Below are 20462 nucleotides of genomic sequence, written 5' to 3' on the forward strand. Positions count from 1 at the left end.
ACTCCTACTATCAATTTCTTAATTTTCCTCAGGGAATTCCTTTTTATACGACCGCAAAAAAATTTTGTGGTCGTATATTGGTATGACGTTGGCGTCGTCGTCGTCGTCGTCCGGCGTCGTCGTCCGAATACATATTGGTTTTCGCACTCTAACTTTAGTTTAAGTTAATGGATCTTTTTGAAATTTGACCATAAGGTTAAATACCACAAAAGGAAGGTTGGGATTGATTTTGGGGGTTATGGTACCAACAGTTAAGGAATTGGGGGCCAAAAAGGGGCCAAAAATGAGCATTTTCTAGTTTCCAGACAATAACTGTGGAACGGTGTATGGATCTCTCTGAAATTATACTACAAGTTTCCATACCACAAAGGGATGGTTAGGATTTGCTTTGGGGGGTTATGGCTCAAACCGTTTAGGAATTAGGGGCAAAAAAGGGGGAAAAACAAGGTTGTCCTGGTTAATGGACAAATACTTTAGTACAAAACATAATTTAAAGCAGTGTAAGGGAGATAAATCAAATACATCATTGAAATTATCTCCCTTACACTGCTTTTAAATTATGTATAAAGTAATGGTTAATGAACAATAAAGATAATCTAAAACAGTGTAAGGGAGGTAATCCAAATACAACGTTTTGGTTACTTCCCTTACACTGCTTTTAAATTATGTTTAAAGAAATGCATATTTATAAAGGAAGACCAATAAAAATATCTGCAAATGTTTTCATCTTTTTTTTTTACAAAAAAATCCATATGAAAGATTTGACACTATATTTTTATTAATTCTATTATAAAATAGATTAAGTTAGCACTATGGTAAATTTAAATGGGTAATTATGGTTGCCAACTCCATTGGAAATTTGAATTGAGATTATGACCATATCTTGAGGGAAAGAATTTTTTTGGGGGAAAAAGGGGGGGGGGGATAAAAAGAAATTGTGGGGGGCCAATTTTTTCTCATTTCAGATTTCAGAAATTAAAAAGAATTATTCTTCAAATATTATTTTTTTTTCAAATTTCAAATATTGAAAAATTTCAAGAAGTAATCTTTAATTGCACAGTATGGCGCATTAGATTTGTAAAATCTTTGATCACATTTATTTATTTGTTATGCCGAATCTAACAGTGTATTTAGATTTTTAATTTTGGGTCCAGTTTTCAAATTGGTCTACATTAATGTCCAAAGGGTCCAAAATTAAACTTTGTTTGATTTTAGCAAAAATTGAATATATGAGGTTCTTTGATATGCTGAATCTAAACATGTATTTAGATTTTTGATTTTTGGCCCAGTTTTCAAGTTGGTCCAAATTGGGGTCCAAAATTAAACTTTGTTTGATTTCAACAAAAATTGAATATATGGGGTTCTTTGATATGCTGAATCTAACCATGTATTTAGATTTTTTATTTGTGGACCCCGTTATCTAATTGGTTCATATTGAGGTCAAAAGGGTCCAAAATTAAACTTTGTTTGATTTCATCTAAAATTGAATTATTGGGGTTCTTTGATATTCCAAATCTAACCGTGTATTTAGGTTTTTAATTTTGGGTCCTGTTTTTTTAAATTGGTCTACATTGAGGTCCAAAGGGTCCAAATTAAACTTAGTTTGATTTTAACAAAAATTGAATTCTTGGGGTTCTTTGATTTGCTGAATCTAAACATGTGTTTAGATTTTTGATTATGGGCCCAGTTTTCAAGTTGGTCCAAGATAGGTTCCAGTATTTAAACTTTGTTTGATTTCAACAAAAATTGAATATATGGGGTTCTTTGATATGCTGAATCTAAACATGTATTTAGATTTTTGATTATGGGCCCAGTTTTCAAGTTGGTCCAAATTGGGGTCCAAAATTAAACTTTGTTTGATTTCAACAAAAATTGAATATATGAGGTTCTTTGATATGCTGAATCTAACCATGTATTTAGATTTTTTATTTGTAGGCCCCGCTATCATATTGGTTCATATTGAGGTCAAAAGGGTCCAAAATTAAACTTTGTTTGATTTCATCGAAAATTGAATTATTGGGGTTCTTTGATATGCCAAATCTAACCGTGTTTTTAGATTTTTAATTTGGGTCCCGTTTTTTAAATTGGTCTTCATTGAGGTCCAAAGGGTCCAAAATTAAACTTAGTTTGATTTTAACAAAAATTGAATTCTTGGGGTTCTTTGATATGCTGAATCTAAACATGTGTTTAGATTTTTGATTATGGGCCCAGTTTTCAAGTTGGTCCAAGTTGGGGTCCAAAATTATATTTTTTTTGATTTCAACAAAAATTGAATATATGGTGTTCTTTGATATGCTGAATCTAACCATGAACTTAGATTTTTTATTTGTGGGCCCCGCTATCAAATTGGTTCATATTGAGGTCAAAAGGGTCCAAAATTAAACTTTGTTTGATTTCATCAAAAATTGAATTATTGGGGTTTTTTGATATTCCAAATCTAACCGTGTATTTAGATTTTTAATTTTAAGTCCCATTTTTTAAATTGGTCTACATTAAGGTCCAAAGGGTCCAAAATTAAACTTAGTTTGATTTTAGCAAAAATTGAATTCTTGGGGTTCTTTGATATGCTGAATCTAAACATGTGTTTAGATTTTTGATTATGGGCCCAGTTTTCAAGTTTGTCCAAGTTGGGGTCCAAAATTAAACTTTGTTTGATTTTAACAAATATTGAATATATGGGGTTCTTTGATATGCTGAATCTAACCATGTATTTTGATTTTGGACATTGGACCATAATAGGTAAATTAAAAAAATTCAAGTTCTTAGACCACATTCTTTCTGTGTCAGAAACCTATGCTGTGTCAAATATTTAATAACAATCCAAATTCAGAGCTGTATCAAGCTTGAATGTTGTGTCCATACTTGCCCCAACTGTTCAGGGTTCGACCTCTGCGGTCGTATCAAGCTGCGCCCCAGCGAAGCATTTTATTCGATTTACAATTGTAAATGGCATAGACATCTTCTCTGATTTTCCAGCTATTGAACATCAATTGATTTTTATACGACCGCAAAATTTTTTGCGGTCGTATATTGGTATGATGTCGTCGTCGTCGTCGTCGTCCGAAGACACATTGGTTTTCGCACTCTAACTTTAGTTTAAGTGAATGGATCTCTTTGAAATTTTACCATAAGGTTCAATACCACAAAAGGAAGGTGGGGATTGATTTAGGGGGTTATGGTACCAACAGTTAAGGAATAAGGGGCCAAAAAGGGGCCAAAAATAAGCATTTTCTAGTTTCCAGACAATAACTCTGGAACGGTGTATGGATCTCTCTGAAATTATACTACAAGTTTCCATACCACAAAGGGATGGTTAGGATTTGCTTTGGGGGGTTATGGCTCAAACCGTTTAGGAATTAGGGGCAAAAAAAGGGGGAAAACAAGGTTGTCCTGGTTAATGGACAAATACTTTAGTACAAAACATAATTTAAAGCAGTGTAAGGGAGAAATTGTGGGGGGTCAATTTTTTCTCATTTCAGATTTCAGAAATTAAAAAGAATTATTCTTCAAATATTTTTTTTTTTTCAAATTTCAAATATTGAAAAATTTCAAGAAGTAATCTTTAATTGCACAGTATAGCGCATTAGATTTGTAAAATCTTTGACCACATTTATTTATTTGTTATGCCGAATCTAACCGTGTATTTAGATTTTTAATTTTGGGTCCAGTTTTCAAATTGGTCTACATTAAGGTCCAAAGGGTCCAAAATTAAACTTTGTTTGATTTTAACAAAAATTGAATATATGGGGTTCTTTGATATGCTGAATCTAAACATGTATTTAGATTTTTGATTTTTGGTCCAGTTTTCAAGTTGGTCCAAATTGGGATCCAAAATTAAACTTTGTTTGATTTCAACAAAAATTGAATATATGGGGTTCTTTGATATGCTGAATCTAACCATGTACTTAGATTTTTTATTTGTGGGCCCCGCTATCAAATTGGTTCATATTGAGGTCAAAAGGGTCCAAAATTAAACTTTGTTTGATTTCATCAAAAATTGAATTATTGGGGTTCTTTGATATTCCAAATCTAACCGTGTATTTAGATTTTTAATTTTGGGTCCCGTTTTTTAAATTGGTCTACATTAAGGTCCAAAGGGTCCAAAATTAAACTTAGTTTGATTTTAACAAAAATTGAATTCTTGGGGTTCTTTGATATGCTGAATCTAAACATGTATTTAGATTTTTGATTATGGGCCCAGTTTTCAAGTTTGTCCAAATTGGGGTCCAAAATTAAACTTTGTTTGATTTCAACAAAAATTTAATATATGGGGTTCTTTGATATTCTGAATCTAACCATGTATTTTGATTTTGGACATTGGACCATAATAGGTAAATTAAAAAAATTCAAGTTCTTAGACCACATTCTTTCTGTGTCAGAAACCTATGCTGTGTCAAATATTTAATCACAATCCAAATTCAGAGCTGTATCAAGCTTGAATGTTGTGTCCATACTTGCCCCAACTGTTCAGGGTTCGACCTCTGCGGTCGTATCAAGCTGCGCCCAGCGAAGCATTTTATTAGAATTTCATCTGACCTTGATTCTAAAACATTTTATGTTGAACTAATTGAAATGGTAATAGCTTCAAAATTTGAATTGAAAAAAAAAAACACAGTTGTAAACTTTTTTACTCATCTAACCTTTGTTGGAATATTATAGGGATATTGCATGAATATTGAGGAATATTGTCCCAAGTAAGTGAAATGTATATTCTATAATGGATTAACAGGGGAATAATTAAAGGATTCTTTATTTGTAGGTATCTAGCACAGCAGGTTCTCCATCTGTGAATCCAAACTCTATGACTCCAGTTCAAATCAGAAGGATGAAAAAAGATCTTGACAAACTGATGAAAGAGAAGCAGAATAAAGAAAAAGAAATAAGTGAACTTAAAAGACAAAAAACTATGAGCGAAAGAATTTGTCGTGAATATCAGAAAAAGGCACGACATTTGAATTTAGATAATTTAATTTCAAGTGTCAATAAACAGGTATTGATTAGGTTTCTCAACTTTGTGTTTTGCATGCATTATTTTGTAAGTTTAACAAATAAGATCTCAGATTCTTTTTTTTTTTTTTTTTTTTTTTCTACCATATAGTGACCGCTTCAACAAATTGAAGATTATGTCTTAATAACCAACAGTGAAATAATTTAGAATAAGGAGGCATCTAGCTGAAATACACAGTAATTCTATACAACTTGTAAGATAGATTGTTTCTCAATTTTTTCTGACCGACCGACCCAAATCTTTCACACCAAAAATCCATAAACCAACATATTAAAAAAACCTGACCTAAGTGTGAAATGGAAAAAAAATATTAAGATACATTTCTGTACTTTTTTCCAAAGAAGATCTATTTGTCGCTGAACATGCTGAAGATATCTAATTTATACAGTTGAGTAGTAAGACAAATCACTATGTTCTGGTTAACTATTTAGGTAAAATTGCATACTTGTAAATTGCTTTAAAAAATATATTTTTGTAGATTGAGGAAGACACTAGAGACGTTACATCAACAAGGTAATTCTTTGTACAATAGGTTTAAATAGTGCATGCGTTTGCTTTGAGGCTGATTATATGTAGGCCAAATTGAGTTTGGGAGGAGATACTGCATTTTAATGTTTAATATTGTAGTTCTGGCTCTAAATGGTTAACATTTGCCATAAAATTGAATTCTTAATTTTAAAGTGCTGATTTTAATTTTTTCATGTATTTCTTATGGGAAAAATAATAATAATCGGGGGTTTCACTGCGGTTTTCCATAATAATGGAAAGCTGCAGTGAACCCCCTGAGTGAACACTTGAAGATTATGCACCATTCATTGGGAAATCTGTGTCTTACATTTAAATCATTAGATTGAAAATCCTGCTGAAAGCTACAAGTCAAAGATGAAAGAATATTTTGTTAATGAAACATGTATAATAGTTCATTTTTTTTAATGTCTGAAATTAAAACATCAATTCAGTACAATGTAGTACCCTTTTGTATGACCCCCTTAACCAACTAGAAGTGTTTATAAAAGTTTTTGTTGTCATTTGTAGTGGGACAATTCAGATAAAGACAGAAGAAGGAGATATTGTAGATATTATATAATTTTGTTGTTATTTTTAGTGGGACAATTCAAATAAAGACAGAAAAAGGAGATATTGTAGATATCATATAATTTTGTTGTTATTTTTAGTGGGACAATTCAGATAAAGACAGAAGAAGGAGATATTGTAGATATTATACCAGTGGAGGGACCAAGTACATCAGGAACAAACAATTCTAACAAAAACAACAATAAAGTGGTAGATCTGACAATAGATTCTGATGAAGAGGACGGACCTTCAGCACCAAAGATCTCTAGACTGGAAGATATTAAACCTGACATATCTAAAATAAAGATAGAACCTAAACAAGAACAGTCTAAAGCGGTAAATAATACTCAACATCAAAATACTCAGACAGATAATACAGAGGAAACTAAAACAAGACAAAGACTAAATAATTTACAGGTTAATGTTCATAAATTGTTGAAAATGATTGTTCCAGACGAAGATCTAGGTAAACCTGAAAATGTTGAGGATATTGTAACTGCTATGATTTTACATAACTCATGAACATGTATGGAACGTGCAATTGTCACAGTTAATTTTTTTGCCAGTGAAAAACTCAAAACAAATATGATTTTCTATTTATAGTTACAAATCATAGAAGTCATCTGCAGAAAAAAATGTAAATATGGGTTGTTCCAGAAAAGTTACTTGACGTTTAAGTTTCTGTGGATTGTTTGGTGGTGTACACATTTTAGAATTGTTCAAGAATTACTCTGGATGATGGAGGCTTACAAAAAAGTGCCTTCAAAGATCAGTATGAAGGTCATTTGCAAACAATTGCTTTGCATTTTATCTTCAAATATTACATAATTACCCGGTATGCAGTCAATGAACTAACTTGATAAAATCTGTAGTATTTATTTTTTAATTCAATTTTATTATTCTGGACTTAGTAATTAATATTAAAATATATATATATATATGAAAGCCAGTTTGCAAGAAAAAATTATAACATTTTACCTTGTATAAATCAATGGTCTTTTTTATGTCCCCCGCAACAAAGTTGTTTGGCCATACAGTTTTACCCTCATCTGTCATTCCGTCATTCCTTTATTCTGTTATTCCACAATGAGTAGTTGTAAGGATTTTTTTTCTAAAGGCCTTCACATATTGAGCTGAATTTAAGTATGTGAGTCTACTATGACGAGTTACAGATTGAGTTTACGTTTGGTTCTGCTCTTGCCAAAATTACGTGCTTTGGACTATGAAAATTATCGAAAATAGCAGTCATACAGACCTTTTTATACGACCGCAAAAAAATTTTGTGGTCGTATATTGGTATGACGTTGGCGTCGTCGTCGTCGTCGTCCGGCGTTGTCGTCCGAATACATATTGGTTTTCGCACTCTAACTTTAGTTTAAGTGAATGGATCTTTTTGAAATTTGACCATAAGGTTAAATACCACAAAAGGAAGGTTGGGATTGATTTTGGGGGTTATGGTACCAACAGTTAAGGAATAAGGGGCCAAAAAGGGGCCAAAAATGAGCATTTTCTAGTTTCCAGACAATAACTGTGGAACGGTGTATGGATCTCTCTGAAATTATACTACAAGTTTCCATACCACAAATTGATGGTTAGGATTTGCTTTGGGGGGTTATGGCTCAAACCGTTTAGGAATTAGGGGCAAAAAAGGGGGAAAAACAAGGTTGTCCTGGTTAATGGACAAATACTTTAGTACAAAACATAATTTAAAGCAGTGTAAGGGAGATAAATCAAATACATCATTGAAATTATCTCCCTTACACTGCTTTTAAATTATGTATAAAGTAATGGTTAATGAACAATAAAGATAATCTAAAACAGTGCAAGGGAGGTAATCCAAATACAACGTTTTGGTTACTTCCCTTACACTGCTTTTAAATTATGTTTAAAGAAATGCATATTTATAAAGGAAGACCAGTAAAAATATCTGCAAATGTTTTCATCTTTTTTTTTTACAAAAAAATCCATATGAAAGATTTGACACTATATTTTTATTAATTCTATTATAAAATAGATTAAGTTAGCACTATGGTAAATTTAAATGGGTAATTATGGTTGCCAACTCCATTGGAAATTTGAATTGAGATTATGACCATATCTTGAGGGAAAGAATTTTTTTGGGGGAAAAAGGGGGGGGGGGGGATAAAAAGAAATTGTGGGGGGCCAATTTTTTCTCATTTCACATTTCAGAAATTAAAAAGAATTATTCTTCAAATATTATTTTTTTTTCAAATTTCAAATATTGAAAAATTTCAAGAAGTAATCTTTAATTGCACAGTATGGCGCATTAGATTTGTAAAATCTTTGATCACATTTATTTATTTGTTATGCCGAATCTAACAGTGTATTTAGATTTTTAATTTTGGGTCCAGTTTTCAAATTGGTCTACATTAATGTCCAAAGGGTCCAAAATTAAACTTTGTTTGATTTTAGCAAAAATTGAATATATGAGGTTCTTTGATATGCTGAATCTAAACATGTATTTAGATTTTTGATTTTTGGCCCAGTTTTCAAGTTGGTCCAAATTGGGGTCCAAAATTAAACTTTGTTTGATTTCAACAAAAATTGAATATATGGGGTTCTTTGATATGCTGAATCTAACCATGTATTTAGATTTTTTATTTGTGGACCCCGTTATCTAATTGGTTCATATTGAGGTCAAAAGGGTCCAAAATTAAACTTTGTTTGATTTCATCTAAAATTGAATTATTGGGGTTCTTTGATATTCCAAATCTAACCGTGTATTTAGGTTTTTAATTTTGGGTCCTGTTTTTTAAATTGGTCTACATTGAGGTCCAAAGGGTCCAAATTAAACTTAGTTTGATTTTAACAAAAATTGAATTCTTGGGGTTCTTTGATTTGCTGAATCTAAACATGTGTTTAGATTTTTGATTATGGGCCCAGTTTTCAAGTTGGTCCAAGATAGGGTCCAGTATTTAAACTTTGTTTGATTTCAACAAAAATTGAATATATGGGGTTCTTTGATATGCTGAATCTAAACATGTATTTAGATTTTTGATTATGGGCCCAGTTTTCAAGTTGGTCCAAATTGGGGTCCAAAATTAAACTTTGTTTGATTTCAACAAAAATTGAATATATGAGGTTCTTTGATATGCTGAATCTAACCATGTATTTAGATTTTTTATTTGTAGGCCCCACTATCAAATTGGTTCATATTGAGGTCAAAAGGGTCCAAAATTAAACTTTGTTTGATTTCATCGAAAATTGAATTATTGGGGTTCTTTGATATGCCAAATCTAACCGTGTTTTTAGATTTTTAATTTGGGTCCCGTTTTTTAAATTGGTCTTCATTGAGGTCCAAAGGGTCCAAAATTAAACTTAGTTTGATTTTAACAAAAATTGAATTCTTGGGGTTCTTTGATATGCTGAATCTAAACATGTGTTTAGATTTTTGATTATGGGCCCAGTTTTCAAGTTGGTCCAAGTTGGGGTCCAAAATTAAACTTTGTTTGATTTTAACAAAAATTGAATATATGGGGTTCTTTGATATGCTGAATCTAACCATGTATTTTGATTTTGGACATTGGACCATAATAGGTAAATTAAAAAAATTCAAGTTCTTAGACCACATTCTTTCTGTGTCAGAAACCTATGCTGTGTCAAATATTTAATAACAATCCAAATTCTGAGCTGTATCAAGCTTGAATGATGTGTCCATACTAGCCCCAACTGTTCAGGGTTTGACCTCTGCGGTCGTATCAAGCTGCGCCCCAGCGAAGCATTTTATTTCAAAATGCCTTCACATATTGAGCTGATATTTAGTATGTGAGTCTACTATGATGAGTTACAGATCAGATTTCCTTTTGGTTCTGCTCTGCTGATTTTTACCAAATTAACGTGCTTTGGACTTTGAAAATTTGACGAAAATAGCAGTTATACGAACTTTTTTTCTAAAAATCTTCACATATCAAGCTTATTTTTAGTATGTAAGTTTACTATGATGAGTTACAGATCAAGTTTATGTTTGGTTCTGCTCTGCTGATTTTTGCAAATGAAAGTTTTGTGAAAACAACAGTTATACGGACTTTCATTCTCAAATTTCCACTCTTAAAATGGCTTCAAGCTTTTTTTGCGAACGTGGCCATTCATGTCATTCTGACACATCTAGTTTTATTTTCATGTCAGTAACCTAGAAAAAATGGAAAAATCTTTGACAACTAGATAGGCACATGTAAGTGAACGGAATTGATGACTGAATAATTAACATTCAATACTGTGGATTCATTATTATTCGTTGTATACCAACTTTCGTGGATTTCGTGGTTACCTGGGAACCACGAATTCCAATGTACAACGAATTACAATTTTTTTATAAGGATATATGTAGACTTTGGCAAAACCACGAAATCAAATATCCACGAAAATGTAAGTTTTCCTCTATCCACGAAAATTGGTACCCACGAAAATAAATGAATCCACAGTATGTAGTTCTGTAGATGGGATATAAAATTTTATTAAACCGGTATTGCATATACCATGATATATGCAGCATAAACTGTGAATTTAATGTTATATTTAAAGTATCTAAGAATATTAATTGATGCTGTGTTATAAAGAGGCCAGAATTATTCTCTGGAAATGTTTTGCACTATGTATGTTACGTTTGTTATGTTTTTATTTTTTATACGACCGCAAAAAAATTTTTGTGGTCGTATATTGGTATGACGTTGGCGTCGTCGTTGTCGTCTGGCGTCGTCCGAAGACGCATTGGTTTTCGAACTCTAACTTTAGTTTAAGTGAATGGATCTCTATGAAATTTTACCACAAGGTTCAATACCACAAAAGGAAGGTTGGGATTGATTTTGGGGGTTATGGTACCAGCAGTACAGGAATTAGGGGCCAAAAAGGGGCAAAAATAAGCATTTTTGTAATTTCCAGACATAACTTGTGTGTTAGTATATGGATCTCTCTGACATTGTACCACAAGGTTCCATATCACAAAAGGAATGCTGGGATTGATTTTGGGGGTAATTGCCTCAAAATTTTAGGAATTAGGGGCCAAAAAAGGGGCAAAAAACAAGCATTTTTTCTAGTTTCATGACAATAACTTGTGTGTAAGTGTATGGATCTTTCTGAAATTGTACTACAAGGTTCCATATCACAAAAGGAATGCTGGGATTGATTTTGGGGGTAATTGCCTCAAAATTTTAGGAATTAGGGGCCAAAAAAGGGGCAAAAAACAAGCATTTTTTCTAGTTTCATGACAATAACTTGTGTGTAAGTGTATGGATCTTTCTGAAATTGTACTACAAGGTTCCATATCACAAAGGGAAAGCTGGATTTGAGTTTGGGGGTAATTGCCCGAAACGTTTAGGAATTGGGGGCCAAAAATAAGCATTTTTCTAGTTTCCAGACAATAACTTGTGTTCAAGTGTATGGATCTCTCTGAAATTGTACTGCAAGGTACCATACCACAAAGGGAAGGCTTGGATTGATGATGGGGGTAATTGCCTCAATATTTTAGGAATTAGGGGCCAAAAAGGGGCAAAAAACACATTTTTCTAGTTTCCAGACAATAACTTGTGTTGACAAGTGTATGGATCTCTCTGAAATTGTACTGCAAGGTACCATACCACAAAGGGAAGGCTGGATTGAGTTTGGGGGTGATGAATCATAAGGGGGTTAAAAAAATTTGGGGGGGGATTTTTTTTTTTTCCTTTTTTTTCTTTTTTTCCTTTTTTTTTTCTTTTAAAATTTTCCATTTTAAGTTGGTTATTTCTGATTTATATTTAAAAGCAAATAATAATGATATGGTAGGAGATACACACCAAACAGGATGTGTAAATTATTATATAATAAGTATTGTGCAATAGCAAGAAATTTTCAATTGCACAGTATTGCACAATAGCAAGAAATCTTCAATTGCACAGTATTGCGCAATAGCAAGAAATCTTCTATTGCACAATAGCAAGAAATATCCAATAGCACAATATTGCGCAATAGCAAGAAATTGTCAATAGTACAGTATTGCGCAATAGCAAGAAATATTTAATTGCACAGTATTGTGCAAAAGAAGATACTTCGTATAAATTGCTTATTTCTTGACCAATTTCAATGGGATTTTATTCTTGAATTCTTGGGGTTCTTTAATATGCTGAATCTAACCGTGTATTTAGTTTTTGGATTTTGGGCCCCTTTTTAAATTGGTCCACATTGAGGTCCAAAGGGTCCAAAATTAAACTTTGTTTGATTTCATCAAAAATTGAATTATTGGGGTTCTTTGGTATGCCGAATCTAACCGTGTATTTAGATTCTTAATTTTTGGTTCCGTTTTCAAATTGGTCTACATTAAGGTCTAAAGGGTCCAAAATTAAACTTAGTTTGATTTTTACAAAAATTGAATTCTTAGGGTTCTTTGATATGCTGAATCTAAACATGTATTTAGATTTTTGATTATGGGCCCAGTTTTCAAGTTGGTCCAAATCGGAGTCCAAAATTTAACTTTGTTTGATTTCAACAAAAATTGAATATATGGGGTTCTTTGATATGCTGAATCTAACCATGTATTTAGATTTTTGATTTTTGGGCCCCGTTATCAACTTTGTCCACATTGAGGTCAAAAGGGTCCAAAATTAAACTTTGTTTGATTTCATCAAAAATTGAATTCTTGGGGTTCTTTGATATGCTGAATCTAACCATGTATTTAGATTTTGGATATTGGACCATAATAGGTGAATGTCCAATTTAAAATTTTTAAGTTCTTAGACCACATTCATTCTGTGTCAGAAATCTATGCTGTGTCAAATATTTAATCACAATCCAAATGCAAAGCTGTATCAAGCTTGAATGTTGTGTCCATACTTGCCCCAACTGTTCAGGGTTCGACCTCTGCGGTCGTATCAAGCTGCGCCCTGCGGAGCATTTTATTTTATCTTGTGTTAATGCTTTTGTTATTAACTGGTTTATTTCATTGCAACATGATTATTTCTTGTAGCATTTAGACACAAGTTAGCATGCTATAGTCCAAAGAATTTACCAGCAGTGCAATTTTATTTTCAAATCACATGAATTTTATTTAATTGATTTTAATTATTATAATTTTAAAGCTGGACAGAAATACTAGAATTAATACATATTAATATCTTGGGATGAAACAGTATTCTATACCTAACCCTAACATGGGTCAAAATTTGGTGAAACTGACCAGGTTTAAGATGTATTTAATAACACACATTTGCTTAGTTGACTGACAGGGGTACATTCAAATACACACCAAAGTTTGATCAAAACCGAATCAGAATACATGTTAAAACCATAGGTGAATGTGAGCTTTTTTGTCATTTTAAAATATGTTGCCATACAATAGAAAGTTATTACATGATAATTAGTAAATATTATCTCTGGTATAATATTAATTGCTCTCACAAGGATAATTAGTAAATAGTATCCCTGGTATAATATAAATTTGCTCCCACAAGGATAATTAGTAAATAGTATCCCTGGTAAAATATTAATTGCTCCCACAAGGATAATTAGTAAATAGTATTCCTGGTATAATATTAATTGCTCCCACAAGGATAATTAGTAAATAGTATCCCTGGTATAATATTAATTGCTCTCACAAGGATAATTAGTAAATAGTATCCCTGGTAAAATATTAATTGCTCCCACAAGGATAATTAGTAAATAGTATTCCTGGTATAATATTAATTGCTCCCACAAGGATAATTAGTAAATAGTATCCCTGGAAAAATATTAATTGCTCCCACAAGGATAATTAGTAAATAGTATCCCTGGTAAAATATTAATTGCTCCCACAAGGATAATTAGTAAATAGTATCGCTGGTATAAAATTAATTGCTCTCACAAGGATAATTAGTAAATAGTATCCCTGGTATAATATTAATTGCTCCCACAAGGATAATTATTAAATAGTATCCCTGGTAAAATATTAATTGCTCCCACAAGGATAATTAGTAAATAGTATCCCTGGTATAATATAAATTGCTCTCACGAGGATAATTAGTAAATAGTATCGCTGGTATAAAATTAATTGCTCTCACGAGGATAATTAGTAAATAGTATCGCTGGTATAAAATTAATTGCTCCCACAAGGATAATTAGTAAATAGTATCCCTGGTATAATATTAATTGCTATCACAAGGATAATTAGTAAATAGTATCGCTGGTATAAAATTAATTGCTCCCACAAGGATAATTAGTAAATAGTATCCCTGGTATAATATTAATTGCTCCCACAAGGATAATTAGTAAATAGTATCGCTGGTATAATATTAATTGCTCCCACAAGGATAATTAGTAAATAGTATCCCTGGTATAATATTAATTGCTCTCCTAAGCTCATGCATTATAATATTCTAATTGTTCATAAATATTGTAATTGGGACAATTCACGTCCAACAACCTTATATTCTCGATACATTTATATGAAAGTTCACATTTGTCCTGCTAATGTGGATAAATAAGCAGCAATATCTTTTTTATAATTTAGTTCTGTTTTTTTTAGTTCATGAAGTGGAGTGAATGTATTGTTTGTTGATTTTGGGAGAAAGACATCATACCTATGCCAAAATGTTTGAATGGAAGTAGTGAATGAATTTAATATGATTTTATTGACCAGAAAGTTCACAAAATATTTATGAACAAATTTTCTTTAAAGTCCCATATGAGCAAAATGCTTTGCAAATTAACATATAATCCTTTTATTAAGTTTCATTTCATTCCATTGTATAGGTTGTGATATGAATCTCAGGGAATACATTATAATATTTCATTTTGTGTTAGAGCATAATATCAGATCATATTTTATACAAGTTGTTTAAGAAACTTTCTTTTATTTAATAACAATCAAATTTTATGTTTGCAGATTAGTAGCATAATGATTTTCGGAAATCAAAATAGGAATATTTCTTTATAAAGGTACATACCTATGACTAATTTATAAAGTAGAGTCCTGTAATTTTTTTTGAATTTCGAATTCTAGTTTCATATTTTCTCATAAAGACTGCAACATTTTCTGTAGATTTAATCAGGGGATTAATAATTTTCATCAGGACGACTTATAAATATTACCTGGTTTATATACTTGCACTTAACCTTGATATCATTTTCATGGATGACTGAATTATTTATACTGTGTTGCATTTTTTAGTGACTATAAGGGAATTTGATATGTGCCATGTATTGTTTTTTATGCCCCCACCGTAGCAGAGGGGCCATTAAGTTTTACCCTTGTCCGTCTGTACGTCCGTCCGTACGTCCCAAAATTGGTTTCCGTTCTCTATCTTTAGTTTGCCTCAACCAAATGTTATGAAACGTATACACAAGGCTTATTAACACAAAACACAGGTCAAGTTTGAATTTGGGTGGGGTCACTTTTACCGTTCTAAAGTTATGCCCCTTTACAGGTATAAAAATTGCTGAATTTTTCGTTTCCGTTCTTTAACTTTAGTTTGCCTCAACCAAATGTTTTGAAACTTATACACAATGCTTATTATCACAAAACACAGATCAAGTTTTAATTTTGGTGGCGTCACTTTAACCGTTCTAGAGTTATGCCTCTTTACAAATGGAAAAATTGCTGAATTTTTCGTTTCCGTTCTCTAACTTTAGTTTGCCCAAACCAAATGATATGAATCTTATACACAATGCTTATTACCAAAAAAACACAGATCAAGTTTGAATTTTGGTGGCGTCAATTTTACTGTTCTAGAGTTATGCCCCTTTACAAATGGAAAAAAATGCTGAATTTTTCGTTTCCGTTCTCTAACTTCAGTTTGCCTCAACCAAATGTTATGAAACTTATACACAATACTTCTTACCATGAAACTCAGATCAAGTACAAATTTGGGTAGCTTCTCTTTTACAGTACTTGAGTTATGTCCCTTTACAACGTTATATGCAAGCAGGGGCATCATCTGTGTCCCATGGACACATTCCCCATTTATTATAAATTTCATGTTATGAGATGCATGTATGTGTTAGTAAATCTGAATACCGTAGTGTTGGATATTTATCATAACTTGTTTTCTTTATTTGCTATTTTAAATCCTATTTAATGTGAATTTAAGAATTGAATGCAAATGTTTTTTAAACTGTTATTGATAAGGAAATTAAGTGACTGAACCCAATATCAAACAAGGAGAATTTCCACATTTCTAAAAATGTGCTACTCAAATGTATTTGAATTTCTAAGGAATTACAAGTGAATAATTCATCAGCTATGTTTCTTAGCTTATTTTAACAAAATTTAACCAAACTGGCCGCTAAAAGCAAATCATTATTTCACTGTTTTACTTTCATTAATAATTGAAAAAAAAAAAAAATATTTTAATTTTTTTAATATCTCGTAGCTAATGCCCCTTTAAGGTCAATGCTTTGGTTTATACTGATGGTATTCAATAATGTGGTCTAACAAGAGTGAACTGTTATATATAGAAATTGTATTATGTTAAATTTAAGTTTTAATTATGAACATTTGCCTTTATGGCTAGGTTGCATGAAGTGCAAATTCTGCTTATAGTATTGTATACGTTGGACATGCTTGGAGTTTCCCTATTTGATTCCTTCTATAGCATTCAATCCAAAGCCTGTAAACTTCAAAAACATTTGTATTAACATTGAATATGTGCACTTCACTTTTGTACACAACAGAGTGTTATATGAAGATTTTCCAAAAACTTTTTTATCAGTTTTCTCCTTAGAAAAACCCATTTTGTGTTTTCAAATCTTCCTAGTTTCAACCCCTACTTGTTAGAATGTTTGTATCTATAAGATTGAAGATAAGCACTTCACTTTATCATCTTTTTTAACAAATTTTTGCAGATATTTCAGATGGAGGAAATAAGTGAGCATTCAGGATGAACGATACCTATTCTTTTTTTCAATTAGTCAGTTCAAGCCAATTTTTTCTTGGTTTTACTAATTTGTAGAGTCAGTTGACCTTACATTTCCATACAAGCATTTAAATAGAAACTCCATAAATAGCATCAAATACTTGTGCTTTTTATATGGCTTTTCAAATGACAAATTATTAGTAGTGCAAACTGAACATTTTAGTCTTTGACCAATATTTTTATATTACATGTATAATATTGCCAAATTGCACAAAAATATATTATCTAGTCAATAAAGAAACGAATGATTTGAAAATTGTTTTTATTTCACTGCTCCTTTTCTTGTTTGTAATTGGCTTTCCAAAGTATAGCATTGAACAACATCATTCAACTATCAAACAGAGTCTAAATAATGTAGATAGCAATTATAGGTCACTGTATATTTATCTAAATGAAATAGCTGCAGATGAAAAAAGACTTGTGTTTAATTACTTTATCTCCAAGACAGAGAAGTAGGACACATGGATGTCTGTTGTAATCAAAAGTTTATTCTTCAAATGGAACTTTTTCCCCTTTTCTTTATGGCAATGTAAAATGTCATGAAATCTGAGAAACAAACCTTTTAGTATGGAAGAGGTGCTAAGGACACATATTCTAGTTTCAAAGGAGGTGTTCTTTATTTTTTAGGCACTTTCAGCTGCCAAAACACCATGCCATTTTTATACGACCGCAAAAAAATTTTGCAGTTGCATATTGGTATGACGTTGGCGTCGTCGTTGTCGTCCGAAGACGCATTGGTTTTCGCACTCTAACTTTAGTTGAAGTGAATGGATCTCTATGAAATTTTACAATAAGGTTCAATACCAGTAAAGGAAGGTTGGGATTGATTTTGGGGGTTATGGTACCAACAGTTAATGAATTAGGGGCCAAAAAGGGGCCAAAAATAAGCATTTTTGTAACTTCCAGACATAACTTGTGTGTTAGTGTATGGATCTCTCTGACATTGTATCACAAGGTTCAATATCACAAAGGGAATGGTGGGATTGATTTTGGGGGTAATTGCCTCAAAATTTTAGGAATTGGGGGCCAAAAAGGGGCAAAAAACAAGCATTTTTCTAGTTTCATGACAATAACTTGTGTGTAAGTGTATGGATCTTTCTGAAATTGTACTACAAGGTTTCATATCACAATGGGAAAGCTGGAATTGAGTTTGGGGGTAATTACCCAAAACATTTATGAATAAGGGGCCAAAAATAAGCATTTTTCTAGTTTCCAGACAATAACTTGTGTTCAAGTGTATGGATCTCTCTGAAAATGTACTGCAAGGTACCATACCACAAAGGGAAGGCTGGGATTGATTTTGGGGGTAATTGCCTCAAAATTTTAGGAATTAAGGGCCAAAAAAGGGGAAAAAACAAGCATTTTTCTAGTTTCAGGACAATAACTTGTGTGTAAGTGTATGGATCTTTATGAAATTGTACTACAAGGTTCCATATCACAAAGGGAAGGCTGGGTGAGTTTGGGGGTAATTGCCCTAAACGTTTAGGAATTTGGGGCCAAAAAGGGGCCTTAAAACAAGCATTTTTCTAGTTGCCAGACAATAACTTGTGTTCAAGTGTATGGATCTCTCTGAAATTGTACTGCAAGGTACCATACCACAAAGGGAAGGCTGGGATTGATTTTGGGGGTTATTGCCTCAAAATTTTAGGAATTAGGGGCCGAAAAGGGGCAAAAAACAAGCATTTTTCTAGTTTCAGGACAATAACTTGTGTGTAAGTGTATGGATCTTTATGAAATTGTACTACAAGGTTCCATATCACAAAGGGAAATCTGGGTATGAGTTTGGGGGTAATTGCCCTAAACGTTTAGGAATTTGGGGCCAAAAAACAAGCATTTTTCTAGTTTCAAGACAATAACTTGTGTTCAAGTGTATGGATCTCTCTGAAATTGTATTGCAAGGTACCATACCACAAAGGGAAGGCTGGGATTGATTTTGGGGGTAATTGCCTCAAAATTTTAGGAATTAGGGGCCGAAAAGGGGCAAAAAACAAGCATTTTTCTAGTTTCAGGACAATAACTTGTGTGTAAGTGTATGGATCTTTATGAAATTGTACTACAAGGTTCCATATCACAAAGGGAAATCTGGGTATGAGTTTGGGGGTAATTGCCCAAAACGTTTAGGAATTTGGGGCCAAAAAGGGGCCAAAAAACAAGCATTTTTCTAGTTTCCAGACAATAACTTGTGTTCAAGTGTATGGATCTCTCTGAAATTGTATTGCAAGGTACCATACCACAAAGGGAAGGCTGGGATTGAGTTTGGGGGTGATGAATCATAAGGGGGTTCAAAAAATTTGGGGGAGGGATTTTTTTACTTCAATTTTTCCTTTTTTTTTCTTTAAAATTTTCCACTTTAAATTGGTTATTTCTGATTTATATATAAAAGCAAATAATAATGATATGATTTGAATAGGTAAATTAAAATTTTTTATGTTCTTAGACCACATTCATTCTGTGTCAGAAACCTATGCTGTGTCAAATATTTAATCACAATCCAAATTCAAGCTTGAATGTTGTGTCCATACTTGCCCCAACTGTTCAGGGTTCGACCTCTGCGGTCGTATCAAGCTGCACCCAGCGGAGCATTTTATTAACATTTAACAGGAATAAGAGTCAATATATGTATATATACAAAGTGAAAAAAGGCTCCTTGAAGCCTCTCATTTAAATACATTACCAATCTACATTTGTATTTGAGCAATATATTTGTTTGCTTTTTAATAGTATATAAATATAAGGAAATTTGGTATGATTGTCGATTAGACATTATAATTCAAGTCAAAAGGACAAGAAAGAAAAAGGCTAAATGTAGACATCAATTTAAAATATTAATTTTTGAAATAAAATACCGGTAATAAAATTTGGCATATTGGCTATTATACAGGTGTGTACTAAAAATATTTTATAAAGATACTGCAATCTTAATTGATACAAAACAAGTGAAACTGCGAGCTACTGCTCACTGATGATACCCCCGCTGCAAGTGGATAATTTTAATAGTGTAAAAATATGTAAGTGTTCGGTTCACAGGAAGTTGTTGAGTGATGAATCTGAAAACGCATCACATGGTATAGCTGACTTATATAAACCCTGAAATCCTTGTATTGTAGTTCCTGAGAAAAATGTGACGAAAATTTTCAACTTGGCTATCATGTGTAAAATGATACAAGTGTTCGGTAAACAGGAAGTTGTTGAGTGATGAATCTGATAATGCATCACAAGATATATTTTAAAACCAGTTGTTGGCATGATACGGGTTATGTTCTTCTCATATATTTTATGATGGTATAATACTAAACCCCTAACGGGAGGGATTGTACTTGATTTCCATATGCTGAAGACATATACTCTTTCAATCAGTTTAATTGAGGTCTGGAGCTGGCATGTCAGTAACTGCTAGTAGTCCTTTGTTCATTTATGTATTATTGTCATTTTGCTTGGTTTCTTTTGTTACCTATTCTGACATCGGACTCGGACTTCTTTTGAACTGAGTTTTACTGTGCGTA

At 32.2% G+C, this 20462-nt stretch overlaps 2 protein-coding genes and 1 long non-coding RNA gene across 4 annotated transcripts in view; 2 read left to right on the top strand and 1 right to left on the bottom strand.

Moving 5' to 3' along the window:
• The window catches only part of LOC127724657 (MORC family CW-type zinc finger protein 3-like), a 39344-nt gene extending 32270 nt beyond the window's left edge, over positions 1-7074 (top strand). The window contains exons 15-17 of one of the 2 annotated variants that reach the window (XM_052231690.1): positions 4760-4990; positions 5487-5521; positions 6184-7074. In XM_052231690.1, the coding sequence (XP_052087650.1) occupies positions 4760-4990; positions 5487-5521; positions 6184-6604 (687 nt within the window). In that variant the 3' untranslated portion in view covers positions 6605-7074. Of the gene's footprint in view, positions 1-4759; positions 4991-5486; positions 5522-6043; positions 6118-6183 lie in introns of those variants that run through there. The other variant, XM_052231691.1, reaches the window with a different exon arrangement.
• LOC127724703 (E3 ubiquitin-protein ligase parkin-like) overlaps positions 1-20462 on the bottom strand; it is a 558693-nt gene that overhangs the window by 509345 nt on the left and 28886 nt on the right. The gene's annotated exons all lie outside the window — the stretch shown is intronic.
• On the top strand, positions 7337-10442 carry LOC127724769 (uncharacterized). Its single transcript, XR_007992673.1, has 2 exons — positions 7337-8875; positions 9399-10442. It is a non-coding gene; the product is annotated as an uncharacterized LOC127724769 (long non-coding RNA).

This window comes from Mytilus californianus, unplaced genomic scaffold, assembly GCF_021869535.1.
Source record: "Mytilus californianus isolate M0D057914Y unplaced genomic scaffold, xbMytCali1.0.p SCAF_14, whole genome shotgun sequence".
In the NCBI taxonomy this organism is placed as follows: Eukaryota; Metazoa; Mollusca; class Bivalvia; order Mytilida; family Mytilidae; genus Mytilus; species Mytilus californianus.